The sequence below is a fragment of the Sebastes umbrosus genome, chromosome 2, assembly GCF_015220745.1.
Source record: "Sebastes umbrosus isolate fSebUmb1 chromosome 2, fSebUmb1.pri, whole genome shotgun sequence".
In the NCBI taxonomy this organism is placed as follows: Eukaryota; Metazoa; Chordata; class Actinopteri; order Perciformes; family Sebastidae; genus Sebastes; species Sebastes umbrosus.
This window is the reverse complement of record NC_051270.1, coordinates 24,222,199-24,240,208: the sequence shown is the minus strand read 5'-3', so window position 1 is coordinate 24,240,208 and position 18,010 is coordinate 24,222,199. Positions and strand designations below refer to the sequence as shown.

The 18,010-nt window shown below is 41.3% G+C and overlaps 1 protein-coding gene across 5 annotated transcripts; it reads left to right on the top strand.

Moving 5' to 3' along the window:
* The first annotated feature begins 286 nt into the window (after nucleotides 1–286).
* Nucleotides 287–16,633, top strand: bdnf (brain-derived neurotrophic factor). Of its 5 annotated transcripts, none has more exons than XM_037759546.1 (3): nucleotides 287–371; nucleotides 1,934–2,366; nucleotides 15,581–16,633. In XM_037759546.1, the coding sequence occupies exon 3, from the start codon at nucleotides 15,602–15,604 to the stop codon at nucleotides 16,409–16,411; it is 810 nt and encodes a 269-aa protein (XP_037615474.1). In that variant the 5' UTR covers nucleotides 287–371; nucleotides 1,934–2,366; nucleotides 15,581–15,601; the 3' UTR covers nucleotides 16,412–16,633. The 5 variants fall into 5 exon arrangements, with proteins under 5 accessions (XP_037615474.1, XP_037615482.1, XP_037615464.1 ...); XM_037759554.1 differs by lacking the exon at nucleotides 287–371 and adding an exon at nucleotides 415–1,133; XM_037759560.1 differs by lacking the exon at nucleotides 287–371 and adding an exon at nucleotides 1,153–1,394.
* The last annotated feature ends 1,377 nt before the right edge of the window (nucleotides 16,634–18,010 follow it).

Here is an 18,010-nt window from a genome sequence, read left to right as displayed (position 1 = left end):
ACACTTTTTCCTTACAAACACTCCTCTAGAGAAAGTTTTGGGTTTGCTGGCAAAGAGTCAGACAACATCTCACCTATTACTCATGTTACTTAGTACATTTGGGGCTTCACTTGCAAGCGCAGCGCTTCGTCACTGCATAACAATCAGATGGCTGAGTGTTGGCAGAAGCAACTGATGGAATTTTACTGAAAAAACAGATTCGATCTTCGAACTTCCAGATATTCCAGAACGAAAAAAGTATCATTCTTTGGCTTCTTTTTAAACGTTCTGTTCTGTAATCTCTCGCTTCTGGAGGACGTGGATTAACTTTTTTTATATAAACTGATATATCTATCCGGGGAAAAATACGCAGTATATCAGAATTTGACAATGTAAGTATATATGTGAGAGTGTTTTTTTTATCCTGCAAACAAAAAAACAAAAAAAGCAGAGGGGGGGGGGTTTCTTTTTTTTTTGAGCAGCAACAAGTTCCTCAAAAGAACTTGACAGGCACACAGACACAGGGGCGCTATTTTAATGTGATATTATAATGCAGAAAAAAAAGCGACTTATGTGTTATGGAAAAAAACATCTTTAAATGACCAGTTTATGCGTAATAGGCCTATATGGCACTTCTCCAAAAGAGGGAGTTAACAGTCTATAACACAAAAACACGTGAATATGGAAGAAGTTTTGATGTATTGGATGCAGATTGGTAAAGATTTGAGTCAGTGAACGAGCGATCAGTGTCAGGAGGAAGCTGATGGTGTGTCCCCATAAACTTGGATTTGCCAGTCGCTTATTTCAATCACGTAAGACCCCTAATGGCGTTGACCGGGCGAGGGTGTTACGTATATATCTCTACAAGCTTTTTTTCTGACAAACCGGGATGCTTGTTGATATTTGTCTTTATTATACTGTAGAGCCACCAAGGTGTTGCCTATAAGAGAGTTTGTTTTTAAAGCACGCCCGACATTGCAAAGGGTTATTAGATTCATAAGTCAGCGAAGTGGTGGGCGATATCTACTGAGCACAGCAGAAGTTCTCCTATGATGACTTCAAACAAGACACATTACCTACCAGCATCTGTTGGAGTGAGTGGATATTAAACACACTTCTATCTCCAGGACAGCGTGTAGGGGAAAAAAATAATGGTAAGTAGCAAATGGAAACACAACAACAGCATATATATATATATATAAGGATGATTAGCAGTAAATAGTCGGTGCTTGGCTGTTTAGTCTGGCATTTTGCTGGAAGGGTTGGACTCAGTGGCTCTACTTGAGAAACTCAGGATATCGAGATGTCTGGTGATGTTGACAAAAGCTTGTGTGGAGAGGGGGAAAAAAAAAGATTGTGTGGCATTTTTCTTCTTCGGCTCAGGATTATTATGCCGGTACAGTGAGAGGAGAGAGGTAAGGAAATGTTATGTCTGCGCGCAAATGTGTGGATGTGATGTGAGTCTTTGGCAGTGAGGGGCTTTATATTTTATGCATGTATGTATGTTCTTTTTGTGTGCGATGGGTGAGGGGAAAAAAAAGCAACATGTGCCACTTACCTGTGACACTTTACATTAAGAACAATAGGGATCAGTATCAGCGGTGTCATTTGGCGTTGGAGAGGAGAGTGGATTTTTTTTTTTTTTTTTTTTTTTGAGAGGCGACTGTACACTGAATTGAACCGGCGTTTTTGTGTGATATATAGGTGCTGTTATCTGGGAAGGAAATGTCCGACCAACATGTGATCAAATATTAACAGGACTGGTTTTGGCAAAAGGGGGGGTGATACACGTGACAAGACGAAAGAAGGGGAAGCAGCAGAGTTAAAAAAAAAAAAAAAAAAAAAGAAAAGAAAGAAAAAATAAGAAGCAGTTTTTAAAGTGGGCACTCAAACAAAAAAGTATAGATATTGTGTTGGCCCCCTCATAGTTACCCTGGCTGTGTTATGCTTTCAGCACGTTGGACAGAGGCACCGGAGTCGTGCATGGACTAAACCGACGAGTGGACGCCAACTCTCTTTCTCTCTCTCTTTCCAAACAGACCCCCCTTTTGCCAAACCTGGGATTGTTTTTTCAACTTTTTGGTAAGCTTTATTCTGAGGAAAGCCTGTGGTCTGAAAGAGAGGATATAAAGAGAGGAGGAGGAAAAAAAAACAGAATAAAAAAAGGAGAAAAAGAAAGAAAGAAAAGAGCTTGCCATTTAAAAAAGAGAAGCTATAAGATTTTTTTTTCTAGAGTATATTTGTGAAAGTTGAAATGTTAGGCTCGTCTGGTCTTGTGCACACCACATTGTCGGTAAGCCCCCCCACACTGCGTTAAACTTTGGGACATGCAAGTCTTGGTCGCGGAGATCTAACCACGCACATAGTGGTTGTCAGCCCTTGTAAAGGTAAGAGCACAATCCAGTGTTTTTTTCATATCACTCTTTTTGTTCCCTGTCGTCTTTATATACTGGGCTTCTTCTTCTTCTTCTGGCTTCTTCTTTTTATTCTCAAATGAACTTCGGCTTTATAAAACTATACACAGCATGCAAACCTTCCTTCCTTCCTTTCCTTTCGCCTTGGCATTGTGTGTTTCATTGTGTGACCGAAATAACTCCGAGATGAAATCCGATCCAGGTGAACCAATATCTTTGTTTCTAAAAATTGAAGTGATATTTATAGAGGATCGGTGCGTGCACATTCATATATATATAGTCTTTGAGTCATGGATGGGAAGCGTTTCAATTCGCAGCATATTTCGTGCTTGGGATATTTATTTTAAACATGCTTTTTTTGGAGCGTTTTTCTTTTTTGTGTTGAGTTTCCGAACAACATGCCTGCTGCAACATAATTTGCGTAATCGTTGCGTTGTGCCTAATCATGCTCCCAATATGGGACTTAAGACGCTGCAGTGATGCTTTCCAGTCTGCACGAAGAAGAGCTGGAGTACTGATGATGCATATGATGCAAAATGTGAGAGAAAAAAACCTCCATCTATCTATCTATCTATCTGTCTATCTATCCATCTATTTCTATTTGGTGCTTATTTTTCTTGTTTGCTTTGCTGCATTCATGTTTTGTCTTGATGTCAAACCCTCTGGATTTTGTTATCGACCAAAAATAGCCCTACTCTTTACCCCTCCACCCTCCTCCTCCTCCTCCTCCTCCTCCTCTTCATCCCTCCTCCTCCTCCCGTCATCGCCATCAAATCACTTGTGTTTTTACTACGACCGCTCCACGGTTTCATTCATAAGGTGCTTTTCACTTCACCTGCTACCCCCCCTCCCCCCCCCCCCTCTTTTGTCCGCACACTGCCTCTCTGTGTGTCGACCTGTCTGTCTGTCAGGCGACTAAATGAATAATGGAAAAATTAAAATTAAATTCTTAATCGTACTCGACTTGGTGTAATTTAGTTTCTTCGCCGGAGCGCGTTTCTCCTTTATACAGTATATATATATACAAATTGTTCTATTATTATTTCCTGTGTTAAAATTACAATAAAGATGGGCGTGGTCAGAGAGCATCCACTGACAGATGTTATGGCTGAGTGTGATGGAGGCAGATAAGATACGCAATTGTTCTGGAGGCACATCGATTTTTTCTTTCTTTTTTTATTCTTTTTTTTAATTCCAAATTAAAGGCACGCGTAAAAAAATGTGCCACGTGAGATTTTTTTTAGATGATCATCACACAAAACTCTGGGATTTTTATTTCTCTGCTCTCCTTGGAGGACTTGTAACCTTAAAAATTGGTCTCGCACCGATGCAGAAACGGTGGATATTGTCTATTTCCTCTCTCGCTCTCTCTCTCTCTCTCCTCCTTCTCTCTCTCTCTCGTCTTCTTTTTTTTCTTCCTCTGGTCAAAGATTTAAGATTTTCTGATCCAAGACGAAGCAAAAACAACTGCAAGAGAAGAGAGAAAAGCCCCAACGCCCACTGGCAGTCCTGTTTTAATCAAGGCTCCTCTCTTTGCAGGCTGCGTTTTACAAATAAATACTCCACAAAAAAACGAATATATCCAGTATATAAATTCATAATTGCATTTGAATTGTGGGACTTCTTCTCCAGCCGGCGTTTTGCGCTCATTTTACCCCTCCAATGTGCATAATGCGCGCGGATCGGTTTCTGCATATTAGAGCCTATTAGTCCTCATTTGATATGACAGTGAAACCCAAATAGATCATATTACTTATTAGGCTGCCCGACATTCATAAAATTGCTCCTATAATAAACGCTGCGTCGCAACTATAATAGACACGTTTCCGGCTCATTATTACTACAAAAGCGTTTATTGCGCAAATTAAAAGCAATCATTAATTAATCTAACGAAACGATACGAGTTGATATATAAGATCAGGAAAAATTGTGATACTTTAAAGAAATATTTGGCCCTTTTTTATATTTACAGAAGAGATTATTTTTATTGTAGCATCTTTTCCTATGTGTGTTTATAAATATAATCTTTTTTTTCGCAGAATGCCTATTTTCTGGCGATGTAGCAGTATTTTTAATATTATTATTATTTTTTTTTTCTCTTACTGAGACGTGGGATTATGATGGTGTGGGCGTGGGCGTGTTGGGTGGAGGAGGAGGAGGAGGGATGAGGAGCGGAGGCGGGTTAGGAGGGGTCTGTGGGGTGGCACGACACACTTTGTATGTATGAAGGTTTTTTTATAGCACTTTTCTGCAATGTACGTCAGCGGATCAGTCCATAAATGGGGCTGCGTGTGTTTGTGTGCGGGCGTGCGCCTGCGTGCGCTCGCCGCTGTGTGCGTGCGTCTCCGCGTGTGTTATCTTTACCGAGAATCTCCCTTTTCTCTCTCTCTCTCTCTCTGTCTCTCTGTCTCTCTCTCCATCTCTCTCTCTCTCTCTCTCTCTCTGCTCTCTCTCTCTCTTTCTCTCTCTGCTCTCTCTCTCTCTCTCATCTCTCTGTCTCTCTCTCTCTCTCTCTGCACTCTCAGCTCTGCAGAGTTGAGGTGGGCGTCAATAACAAACCTGATGGTAGGTTTCATTGCAAAAAAAAAAAATCAGATGAAATTCTTTTTCTGTCTATTTAACGAAAAAAAAGAATAAATGCATTCCGCAGAAATCCGGATTAACACTAATATTATACAATGTGCTTTTTCTTCCCATAATGTAAATGTTGGCCTTTCTTTGTGTGTCGCTTTTTTTTCGATCAATTCGTGCGCTTTGAGAGGGAGCTAAAGGGATTTGGCTAAAATCTGGTTTCGAATTAAGGATTTTCTTTTAATATCAATAATGAGGTGTTGTCTCTTTAATAAAACCGGATTGGCATACTTTTTTTTTTTTTTTACCATTTCATTCATGAAATGCAATAACTATGTCTATTTATCCAAGCGGATGTTAAATTATAAATAGGCTATTATTGATTATTTCGGGCTATAGATGGCGACTCGCAGCTCGAAGCGCGTCACGATATCGCACTATTTTGAGCGAAAAAAATCATCATCTTCATCATAATGATGGAGATGGAGGCTCCATCTACCGCCGCCGTCGCTGCTGCTGCTAATGCTTAAGTCACCACCATCACCATCACCATCTTCATCACCAACACCTTCATCCAATTAACAGGCTTGTTTAAACAAGTTCTGGCAGGAGGCTGAACCTTTAATTATTATTCGTCACAGTGGCGTGATTGTGATTTCTACAGTGATGGAGCCCACGTTGAGTTATTAATACTCAGTTATTGTGACTGTAAAGACATCTTATACTGTCGGACCACTGCGGGACTACAAGCATGTGTGTGTGTGTGTGTGTGTGTGTCTGTGTGAGTGTGTGTCAGCATGTGAACATGCAGCACTGAGCAACTTCCCATAATAATAAAACATATATTTTGTATTTCCTGTTGTCAGATTAACTATAAAAGCATGGTTTGAACTTCCTTATAGGTTGCATTTTTCCAAGAAAAAAAACTAAATTTCTTTGCCTTATTTGTTATGAGATGTGTCTGCAGCTGCATATGGTGGCAGGATATGTCATATTAAACCAAAGCAGGAGGCATATTCAAGGCATTGATTTAGTTTCCTAACAGCCTCATTTGTGCAGCAAATGAAAACTGCCTGGCTTTCTGGAGTCTACTCATAATAACAAATATTTCAGCATTTTCCAAGTAATTTTGTGGCATGATTGGTGTGTTTTCATTCAGCAGTGAACCATGCAAAGGTTATTGATGCTGTGGTGATATTGGATTGGGGGGGGAGGTAGAGGAGGAAGAGGAGGGAGAAGGAGGAAGAGGGGGGGGGAGGTATGAGCCAAGAAAAGAGACAGACAGAGACAGAGACAGAGAGGCTTAATAGGCTGTGGAGTGATTTGCAGTCTGTGCCACTATAGAAATAATGTATCAGCTGTATGAGGATGTGGAGGGAGGAGTGTGTGTATATGGTCCTCTGTTTCTGCCTGATGATTACAATAAAGGTTATTCTCATCACAGGAGGGATGACATTAACTCCTCGCTCCCTCAGTGCTTATAAAAGGCCTGTACTGGCTTTACCTGCTTACCAGTCTGGAGTTTTCTCAACTGTTCTCCAGCTTCGCCCCTCTGTCTTGTTTGACGTCATCCGACCTCATACAAAATGCTTTCTCAGTTGACGCGTTTGCTTCTCGAAAAAGGAGGAATGCAATTTCACTTTGATCAAAATGCCCCCGTCGCCTTCCTTTATCCCCCAGTGAAAATGACATTTCACAAAATGTCATTTTGTCCCGCGTTACACGGTTCCTCTCTCGGCACAAGGAGGCATAATTCTACTTGTTAAGTGAAGCTTTCGGCAGTGCGGACCTGTCAGCATCGTGCTGCATTTTGGCAAGAGAAGCCTTGAAAGGTTATACAAGTGTGTGTCGTGTTGTCAGCTCCTGTGGTTGTTTCTTCTTTCTGCTTGCACAAAACAGGCGAAAAGGTTGTGAAAGATGTATGGAGAGACTTATACCCAACTGTTACTGCCACTCATGTGTGTTTGGACCAGGAATGGGGTTGATTAAAACCTGTAGAAATGTGCTACATAACATGAACTCCTCAGATAGTTTGAATCATTGTGTTGAGAAATGTTAAACCTAAAGAAATCTTACGCCTCAGTCCAGATGAAATAGATGTTTTCAGAAAGACTCCTGGTTGCCATGCTTCTGTTTGACCCCTCAATGGAGGTCAAACGTATCCTGCTCACAACTCCCTTTTTTGCTCCCAGCTACATTTTATTCACTTCATTCAGAAATCCAGTCCTCACATGCAAGCCAAAAGACTTCTCTTGATACGCCACCTTCAGTTGTGTTGTATTAGCAGAAATGAGAGAGACCATGTTGTTGTTTTTGCTCCTCTAATGAGATGCCAAGTGATTTATTTATGAATTACTTGTTTGGAACAGCCCCCTTGTGCAGTGTGCATTTTTTTTTTATCCTCTTTGGAGTCATGTCGCTCAGTGATTGCTGATGCAACTCTTTGTCATCCAGAGTTTGCCCTCACCTCCTGTGAGCCTTCGGGGAGGGCTATATCTATCTTGGCATGTCCCCGGGTGTGTTGGAGGTGGGAGTGACTCATTAAGCAGGTGTGAGCATCCACTCCCATACTGCTACATGCCAAACAAGAGCTCTCTCCAGCTCATAAGCTCGTGCAGGGGAAGAATCATGATGGCAATATAGCAAACACATCACAATAAATCTTTGCACTGGACCGGGGCCAAGTCACAAGGATAATGAGCTGCTATTTCCCCATTATGCTCACTCTTGTATTCATCAGAGGTGGAGTTTCCAAGCGTTCATCACCCATTGAAAGGTTGTGGCTCCACTGACGTTTTTATTTGAATTTCTGCATTATAAAAAGGGAATGAATTGTTCCCAGTTTGTTCCCCGACGAGAGGGGAAACAAGAGCATCAACAAGCAAAATGCTCTGTTGTATAGGCCTATATCATTTAAATGTTTAGCTGACATTTGGTAATAATAACCTGTGAAAAGCTGGTTACTACACTGCAGAGCACATGCAGGGGAGTCATCCATCTGTTGTGGAGATGGCTCACTTTAAAAAGCAAAGGGAGAATTTTCACTAAGTTCACATCTTTGTCAGCCTTCAGTTGCCTGTTGCCATCCAAATGTTTTAACACCGCTTACAAAATGATAAGATGATATTATTTTATTTTTTATAGAAATGACTCACATCATATAGAGGACATTATATGAGAAGACTGTGGGCTATATCAAGGATGTATAGGATACCTAAATGGTGGGGAAAGCATTCACTTTCCACTCAAATACCTTCTTTTTCATTTTTCACATCTTTGTCAGCCTTCAAAGCCTGTTGCCATCCAAATGTTTTAACACCGCTTACAAAAGATGATATTTGTTTATTATTATAGAAATGACTCACATCATATAGAGGACATTATATGAGAAGATTATATGTTTTAACACCGCTTACAAAATGATAAACCTCCTCTAAAGATGACATTTGTTTATTATTATAGAAATGACTCACATCATATAGAGGACATTATATGAGAAGATTATATGTTTTAACACCGCTTACAAAATGATAAACCTCCTCTAAAGATGACATTTGTTTATTATTATAGAAATGACTCACATCATATAGAGGACATTATATGAGAAGATTGTGGGCTTTATGAAGGATGTAGGATGCCTAAATGGTGGGGAAAGCACTCACTTTCCACTTTCCACCTTCTTTCCTAAAGCATATTTTGATATAAAGCACACATCCTCCTCACTATACCTGCAGACCAGTGCAAGAATATTTTTAAATTCTCTGAATATCTAATTTTACACAAATAGGCCACCTCTAAATGGCACGCAGCGTTATCACGACTTGTTACGCACAAACCTTCAAAATAAAACCATGCTGCCACCTCTTTGGCCTCAGTGAGTGAGCGAAATACGGAAGAGGAAGAGTCTTGGCTGGTGCTTTACATACTTCCAGACATGATGATGGTGTGTGCGCATGCAAGGCTGCAACACGGTATATATGCGGACAAACAAAAAAGGCACATTACGCACGCTGAAAGCTGCGTTAATAGTTCCGCCTCGAGGCTGTTTAAACAGGAGTTTGGCGGCGACCAGTCAGCCAGCAGCAGGTCACATGTTGCAGCGTCATTGTGTAGTAAAGTTACTGTAGTTGCAAAGAGGCTCCTCATCTCTCTCTCTCTCTCTCTCTCTCTCTCTCTCTCTCTCTCTCTCTCTCTCGTGCTGCTGCTGCTGCTGCATGCGACAACTTCAGTTTCAGACGATCTCCACAGGAGCCGTGCAGCAGCCATGGGAGTGCATTACCTCAGCCATGCAATTTCCACCATCAATAATTTAATCTATTTGCTCCAAAGCTGAAGAAGATATATCCTGAAGCTTGTCGGAGGAGAGGAGAGAGTATACACAGAGAGAGAGAGAAAGGAAAAAAAAATATCGCTTAAAGTAATTTTATTTACTCAGGGAGTTGTTTCCAAAACATCCCAGACAGATGACACTACTGTCCTGTTGTTGAATGGTCTGTTTTACGACTGGGCAGTAAAAAAAGGTATGTGTCTTGCTTGTTTCTCTGTTTGTTTTACGCACTTTTGGCGTTGTTTGATGCTGCTTGAGAAAAAGACTGAAGTGTGTGCATATGTGTGTGTGTGTGTGTGGAGGGAGGAGGAGGATAGGAGGAAGAGGAGGATGAAGAGGAGGAGGAGGAGGAGGAGGAGGAGGGGGGTCTAAAAGTAGCTCGATCAAGTCCGGTTCTCCTGCGAACAGACAGCCCGAGAGGGGATATGTGTAACCTTATCCTCCTGTTCATTAATAAAAAACGGAGTTATTATGTTGATTGGGTTTCCAGCTAGAGGAGAGCACGAGCTCAGCAGATGTAATCTCGAGAGGGAGAGAGAGAGAGAGAGAGAGAGAGAAAGAGAGAGAGAGAGAGAGAGAGAGAAAAAACACCCCACTGTTGTTTCATTATTAGCAGCCGGAGCAAACTTGTTATTAGTATTTCTCGTAAGTACCCAAAGTGGGAACCAATCCAGCAGCGTGTGAAATCAGTCAAACATTTAACAACTTAGCAACTTTCTGCCCATAAACAACTAACTCTTTGTTCAGGGTGTGAGTATATACAGTATATTATAAACAAAACTCCAGACAGTTTGTGTGTAAGGTTGTTTTGGAGGAGGGGAAAAAAAGAAAACTTTGATGAACTCATTAAGACTTTATAGGAAACCTGAGACCTAAACGCCCAAACTACGTGGGCCAACTTACATGGATCTACTTCTTCTTCTTGGTGTTGTGTTGTGCTCGCACTTGAATCTTCAAATTACTGGCCAGAATGATTAAAAAAAAAAAAGTCCCCATTTATAGTGTGGTGGAAAGCTGGCTCGGTTTTGACAGCTCCGTGTGAAAATATCTGGATCATAGCAGTGCACACGTAGACGATGGTTTAATGATGTACTCTGCAAAAAAATGCACATCAGGGGCCAACATCTACTGTCAGAGTTGGTGACTAAACAGCTTATAAGTGAACTTTACTGCGCAGCCTCCAATTACGCACAACCCAAACTGGCTGTGCGTAAAAAGGATCTATCTATCCATCTATCCATCTGTCCATCTATCCATCTATCTATCTATCTGTATATCTGTCTATCAGTCTATCCATCTATCAATCTCTCTATCCATCTATCCATCTATCTATGTTTCTATCTATCTATCTATCTATCCATCTATCCATCTATCCATCCATCCATACATCCATACATATATACATCTATCTATCCATCCATCTATCCATCTATCCATCTATCTATCTATCTATCTATATATATATATCTATATATCTATCTATCTATCCATCCATCTATCCATCCATCTATCTATCCATCTATCCATACATCTATCTATCTATCTATCTATCTATCTATCTATCTATCTATCTATCTATCTATCTATCGTGTTTCACAGGAGGGAGAAAATTGAAGGATCTCTTATTATTTCACGGTCTCACCTGCCATCTAGTGCACAAAGTGTGGAACTGCAGCTCAGTTAGTTTGGAGCTCTGAGACTGCTGGTTATTTTAGTGGTTAGGTGTCAGAGTTGGTGATTCATGGGTTCAAATGAACTAAGATTCTAATTGGAAATTTCAGAGGAGTGCTGATAAACACTGATAAAGTTTTGCACATTCCAGGTGTCGCCTCAGTGCCTGTGTGTTGTTGCTTGCTGGAAGTCTTTCACTTGTCCACTGTTGCTCTCAGTGTGGGAGGGAGGAAACTCATTTGGATAGCACGGATCACTCAGCAGCTATTTGAATGTCTGTGGCGGTGGCCGGGGTTGGCCTGGAGGCCAGGTATAATCCCTCCGTGATGCTCATCTATTACTAAACGTGCTCTGAAACTGTGTCAGATTGAAAACAGATCTCAAGGAAGCGGGCTCCCACATGTGTCAGCCATTACTGCAGACAACTCTAATTGCCTTTTTTTTTTTTACTTAAGTGATGCATTGTGGCACACAAGAGGTCCTCAGGTAGACATTTTGATATCATGTGCTGCATGTTTTTTTCCTCTGAGCATTGTGTGCCGTACATGTTGAACGTGACAAAACATGTTGCTAGGTAAATAGCTCACATGATTCTTGAGGAATTGCACAAAAGATGCCCACAGAGAGCGACCGTTGCTATAGGTCACACGTTTCTATTCAAATGTAGTGGGCACATTTTTCCCTCTTTCATCTCTCCTGTTTGATGTTTATTTTCCCTCCTAACGGTTCCTAAGATATCATGCTTGTGAAGATGAAGCCATAAAGTGTGCTGACATGTGCAGGGAGGCTGGGGAACATTACTGATTGTGTAATAATACCAGTCCTTTCATGCTTTAGAGACACTTTTCAGCATCTGTCAAAGGAGGCATTTATCACTTTAATCCCCACCTGGCACAAAGAGTAAATGTGAGGGTAAGTTACATATCCACCACCATGCAGCCGCGCGCTCAGAGCAGATGAACAGGTGGTCATCTAGAAAGCCAAACAACTCACCTGCTCCTATTGTTCTGGGTGCGTGTTGTATGGGATAAAGGCGTGTTATTGCAGGCTTTATCTTCTCTGTTATCTCATGTTAAGTGATTTAGGGTCAAAAGATCTGTCATACTTGGACACTTGGTTTATTATGTGACACGTCTGGATTGGTGGGGATCTATCTGGATTTTATTTAAAGATGATATTTTAAACAATAACACAAGATAAAAGATGAAAGAAGTGGCACTGTGCCCAACCACCTCTTTGTGTGAGATATTTTCAACCAGTCGTCACAGAGCTGGTCCAGAGGCTCTGAGAGAAAGTACATTTTATTCCAAACATTCCTCCATATGTAGTCCCTCCCCCGCTTTATTATTCATGCTCATTGTGTTAACTCGAAAGCCGCTTTTTCATTAACTGCGAAATCCAGCAGTGCACATAAAATGTTCCTTCACTGGATGTATAAAACAAGAGCAAACCAATCAGTTGTCACATTTAGCCTCCAGTAGATATAAGCCAGAGATCCTCCGCCGGTCCCACAGCAATTAAATGATTCATTGGCTTTATCGCATTTTAACAGGATGTTGATTGAGAGCATAAGCCATATTGATTGTCCTGATGGAAACAGGAAATCACAGAGATAGAAATAAAATCATTTTGTTGTTCCCGGTGTGAGGGTACCCGGGGGAGCGGCATGCAATTGCACACTGTTGAGTGGCATTACCCCCAGCAACCTCCTCCCCTCCACTCTCTCCCCTATGGAGACCTGGAAGAGACGTCATCTGTGGTTGTTATGCTGCGAAATGACGCCGGCACTCTCTCCACCCCCTGCTACTGCAATATTACCCCTGTGGTCTGTTACAGAAGATGCAGCACTCCTCGTCTGCACCATTTCCAAGCATGAAGTTTGACGCCTAACAGTAATCAGCTCCTCTGCCTTCATTTCCGTCATGTGGAAGTGGAACCATTTAAGATGCTGATGACGATAATAATATCAGCCTAAATGCATCCTACACATAAAGCTCGTGACTGGCCTCGATCCCGTAAACCTACATGATTTTCTGTGCTGGGAAGCCTCACAGAGATTTCTTGTTATTGGAACCAAAAAGCTTAACAACACTGATGGGCTTGATAAGCTTGATAAACAACAGTGTTTACATGAAAAATTGATGATTATCTCCTTATTCTTGGCTTTGTCCTCATTGTTGTTTTAATTGGTGAGAGGAAAAATACCCCCATCTCCCTGCAAACACACACAAGCCAGCCCCTCCCCACGCCCTCCCCTTAACACACACACACACACACACACACACACACGCACACACTCTGGTGGTGCACGTCACTGAGCTCTGGGAATGAGTGGCTCATTAAGAAGAAGGATGTGATATTCTGAATAGAGACTGTGAGACTCCCAGCACATCTATTTATAGAGCAGATATCTCTATGGCAGTCACCGTGGTGTTGGTTAATTGCAGCCACGGCCCCTGATACCAATTAAGAATGAAACAAATGCTTTTTAAGGTGGGGTTATCTCGCTCCTCCCTTACTGTAAAGGTCCTGGTGTCCGTCACTGAGCGTAAGGCAGGATTGTGTTTGCTCGCCGTGTTCTCCCGTATCAAGTTGGGACACGCAGAGTGCAGTCAAAGCCTCGGTCAGGCTATTTTTAAATGAGCCCTCTTGTGGAAAGCAAGATCTAGATTTTCTTTTCATTATGGTTGCTTTTATATCTGTTGGATGTCCAGCAATTCATTGATTTGCAGTGAGTCTTAGAGCTTCTCAAAGGTAAGGGTGTTACAGTATTTCCGCTACACCTGTCTCCCTTTTATCCCCTCCCCTCCCCCTGGCAGTGCTTCGCTTATCTTGTGAGTTTCTCGTCATCGGTACTTCACAGTGCAGTGGAGGATGACACATCTTTCTGTCATTCAATTTCCTCATGACATCCTGTTAGTTCATCCTGCAGTGCTCTCGCCATCCGCCTACCAAAAACAAACAGTGTCCCTCAACAAACTCCTGGTTCCCAAACATGACTGTAATGTTACCTGTCTTACAGCACAGACTAGTTTTTTGTTTTTTTAAAATAGATAAATAATAGTGCAGCAGTTGTGTTTGTTTGACAGAGCAGACACAAACACAACATTTCCCAGACAGTCAGCCGGTAAGTGCTGTCCACGAGGGTTGATAATGGGGATTTTGTTAGCGGGGTCAAAAGATAATACTCTTCAAACAAACAAAACAAACAAAACCATGTCCTTATGTCAACACATGCACATCCTCGCCAAATTTTGTACCGGCTCACAATTGACCCTCACGTGTTTGGAGCCCAACGTGAATCCATTATCTGCCACCTGTCACTTTTCTTATTAATATATTATACAATCAAACAACTTGCCCTAATACATATAAAGTTTAAGAATATGCAAATCCACTGTGTCCTTTATGAAGTTTAAAAAGTAGGGGAAGATCTGAGCTTTCATACCTGACAAGTCGCCCAGAAGTTCGTGAAATAGTCACGAAATTTAATGTATTGATTCGTTTACATGGACAGGAATTTCAAATTGTTTGGTGATGGTCAGTACAAAATCAATTTGTATGTAATCCACGTAATTGTGAACTGGGAACAATAAAGAGCAGCGAATGCTGCGTATGGAGAAGTTTGGGATGGGTGGGTCGGTCAAAAGACTTTCCCCCAGGAGACCGGTGTTTGTGTCCTGTGTGAAACCACAAGTCAAAGTTGATTTATTTGCCACGTAACTTCCGCACTTAAGTTACATCACTTCCAGAGATATTTTAACCTAAACCACGATATTTTCCTAAAGCTAACTAAGTAGTTTTTGTCACGTAACTTCTGTGCTTGAGTTACAGCACTTCCAGTGTTATTTTAGACCAAACCACAATCTTTTCCTAAACCTAACTATGGATTTTTTGTTGATAAACCTAACCAAGTCAATCTTTTCCTAATCCTAACTACGTAGTTTTATTTTTAAAAGACTGGAGCGGAAATTGACACGTGCGTTGTGCTGAGCGTCATGACAAAAGAGGGAAATTAGTGTCTATGTACAACAGATTCAATTTCACGACTATTTCACAAACTGCCATGAGTCTGTGTTGCCACAAAACAACACAATGATCGAGGCATGAATGACAGCTGGGGCCATTATATATCCTTCTGGAAACACACAACAGTTTAACACAGCAGTAAAAGAAAAAGCTCATAAATAATAACAAGCCTGTAAAGGATGTAGTGACATCTATTTGTGTGATCTTATCTTTTGTAATAAGCAATCTCTTTGATGCTCCAGCACAGCTTTCGTGCGCGGCTGCCAACAAATATAAAAATCTAAGCCAGACCTCACATAGGAACAGAGTGATTACAGTTTGCAAACAATTTGAAAACACTGATGACACGGCGCCAAATATCAGTTTAATAAAAAAAACATTTTGTGATTATTCCAAAGCGACGACTGGCTCTCTTTTTGGCTGGCAGAGAAAGAAGAGTAGAGGGTGTAAATAAGAAGAAAGGCTCCCATGGTGCATTATGGATCAAGAATAAGCTAAGTTCATTGAAGATGCTCTTTGACTAACGGTCTGGTTCTCTCCCTCCCCACCTCCCCTCTTGTTTCCTGTCTTTCTCTCCCCCCCCTTCCAGTTCCACCAGGTTAGAAGAGTGATGACCATCCTGTTCCTTACTATGGTTATTTCATACTTCAGTTGCATGAGAGCTGCGCCCCTGAGAGACGCCCCGGGCATGCGGGGCCACCGGACGGAAGGCTACTTGGGCGCCGCTGCGACGGCCGCACGAGGCCACGGGACTCCACAGAGTGGTGGCGGGCCAGGCCAGCGCGGGGAGCTGCCCTCGCTCACAGACACGTTTGAGCAGGTGATAGAGGAGCTGCTGGAGGTGGAGGGGGAGGCGGCGCAGCTGGGACAGGGGGCTGATAAGAGCCAGGGAGGTGGGGGCCCGTCCTCCGTGATCACCACGGAGACCAAGGATGTCGACCTGTACGACTCGCGGGTGATGATCAGCAACCAAGTGCCTTTGGAGCCGCCGTTGCTCTTTCTTCTGGAGGAATACAAAAACTATCTGGATGCCGCTAACATGTCCATGAGGGTGCGGCGACACTCCGATCCCTCGCGGCGCGGAGAGCTCAGCGTGTGTGACAGTATTAGCCAGTGGGTGACAGCTGTGGATAAAAAGACGGCAATAGACATGTCTGGGCAGACAGTTACCGTCATGGAAAAGGTCCCTGTCCCCAATGGCCAACTGAAGCAATACTTTTATGAGACCAAATGCAACCCCATGGGGTACACAAAGGAGGGCTGCAGAGGAATAGACAAGCGGCATTATAATTCCCAATGCAGGACAACCCAGTCCTACGTGCGAGCGCTTACCATGGATAGCAAAAAGAAGATCGGCTGGCGGTTTATAAGGATAGACACTTCATGTGTATGCACATTGACCATTAAAAGAGGGAGATAGTGTATAAAATGTATAGATTTTATTGAAGAGTTTAAAAAAGAGAATAAAGAGAAAATATCTATTTGTATATATACATAACAGGGTAAATTATTCCGTCAAATGAAAAATTTTATGGACTGCATGTAAAAAAAGATGAAGTTTATACAGTAAAAGTGATACTACAGTCTATTTATTGAACATATTCATGACCTTGTAAACAATTAAAAAAAATCTGATCAGTCATTTGCGCCCAGTTTAAATTACTATATCACATCCCTCAAGACATTGTGATTTGTTTACGTTGCCAAGAATTAGAAAATGAAGGAAAAAAAAAAACAACAGGCAAGGAATGAGAGAGGACAGCTCCATCTTCAAAAGCTTGCATGCTGCTTCAATTGTGAATTGAGAAAATTCTCCACTTACAAAAAAGGATACGATGCTGACCAAAAAACACTCCGTTTACATATTCAGCAGAAAAACAATTTTCCTCTCAAGTAATTTATCTGTTTACTGTTCTAAACTTCTCAAGGTAATGTTGGACTTACATACTATGTCAAGGTGCTGTTGTCAAAGCTTTGCTGTTTATTTTTTTATCCCCACCAGAGGAAGATATATATAAAAAGAAGAAATCATATATATATATATATATATATGTATATATATATATATACATATATATATATAAAATCTATTCATTGACATGTTTCTGGGTTAATATTATTCATTTTGTATGTTGTGAAGTTGTTTGCAATATTAAACTGAAATATTTGAAGAAATAAAAATATAGGCAACTGAAAAACAAAATCAATGTCGATAAAGTTTCAACAGTGCATTTCCAAGCAGGATAAACTTTATTATACAGACAGGCAGGCGGGGAGGAAGGCACAGCGCACACACATACACACACAAACACACACAAATGCTGCCAAAAAACGACCAAATTAAAATCATGAATGACCCAAATGCTCAATACATATTACAGGCTTCAAGAAACTGTATTTTGAGTCGATGCGTTGCGTAATATATATAAAGCCTGTATTTTTGTAGCTCTTTGATAAGGGAAAAAGTGGAAAAATGCTCCTAAACCACTTCCTGCTCCTCAGCAACACATTACTGACACACACTTACTGCACGGCCTTTGATATTTTGGTGTTTATACACAGGTTTTCAGTGATTTAATTAGTTGTTACTCCAGCTGCACATGTAATACTTCAAGAACTTAACATCACAAGTGTAGACTGGTATAAGTAGGCTGCGTTTGACAGTGACACCTTCACCCACACACACATTTGTGTACATTATAAATAAACACCCAACATTTTCTCATTAGTGCATGGTAATGCCATCTTTAAATCTTCTACAAAAGATCAATCATTGCAGATTTTATGCAGCTGTATATTTAGAAGGAAAAGGCTGGTTTGGTATCTGGGTTAAAAGACGACTGCAACTTCGTATCGAAATCCTCTCCAGCAGATTATAGTGAGCCTAGTGAGCTTGCCAAGTCTAGATGCCATAGTTTAAGGTCGCAGTATATAACAATTAAACATGTTCAACTTTGCATCTTAATATCATGAAACAGTTACACATAATATGACATACTTCCGAAAGAGAGGACACTCA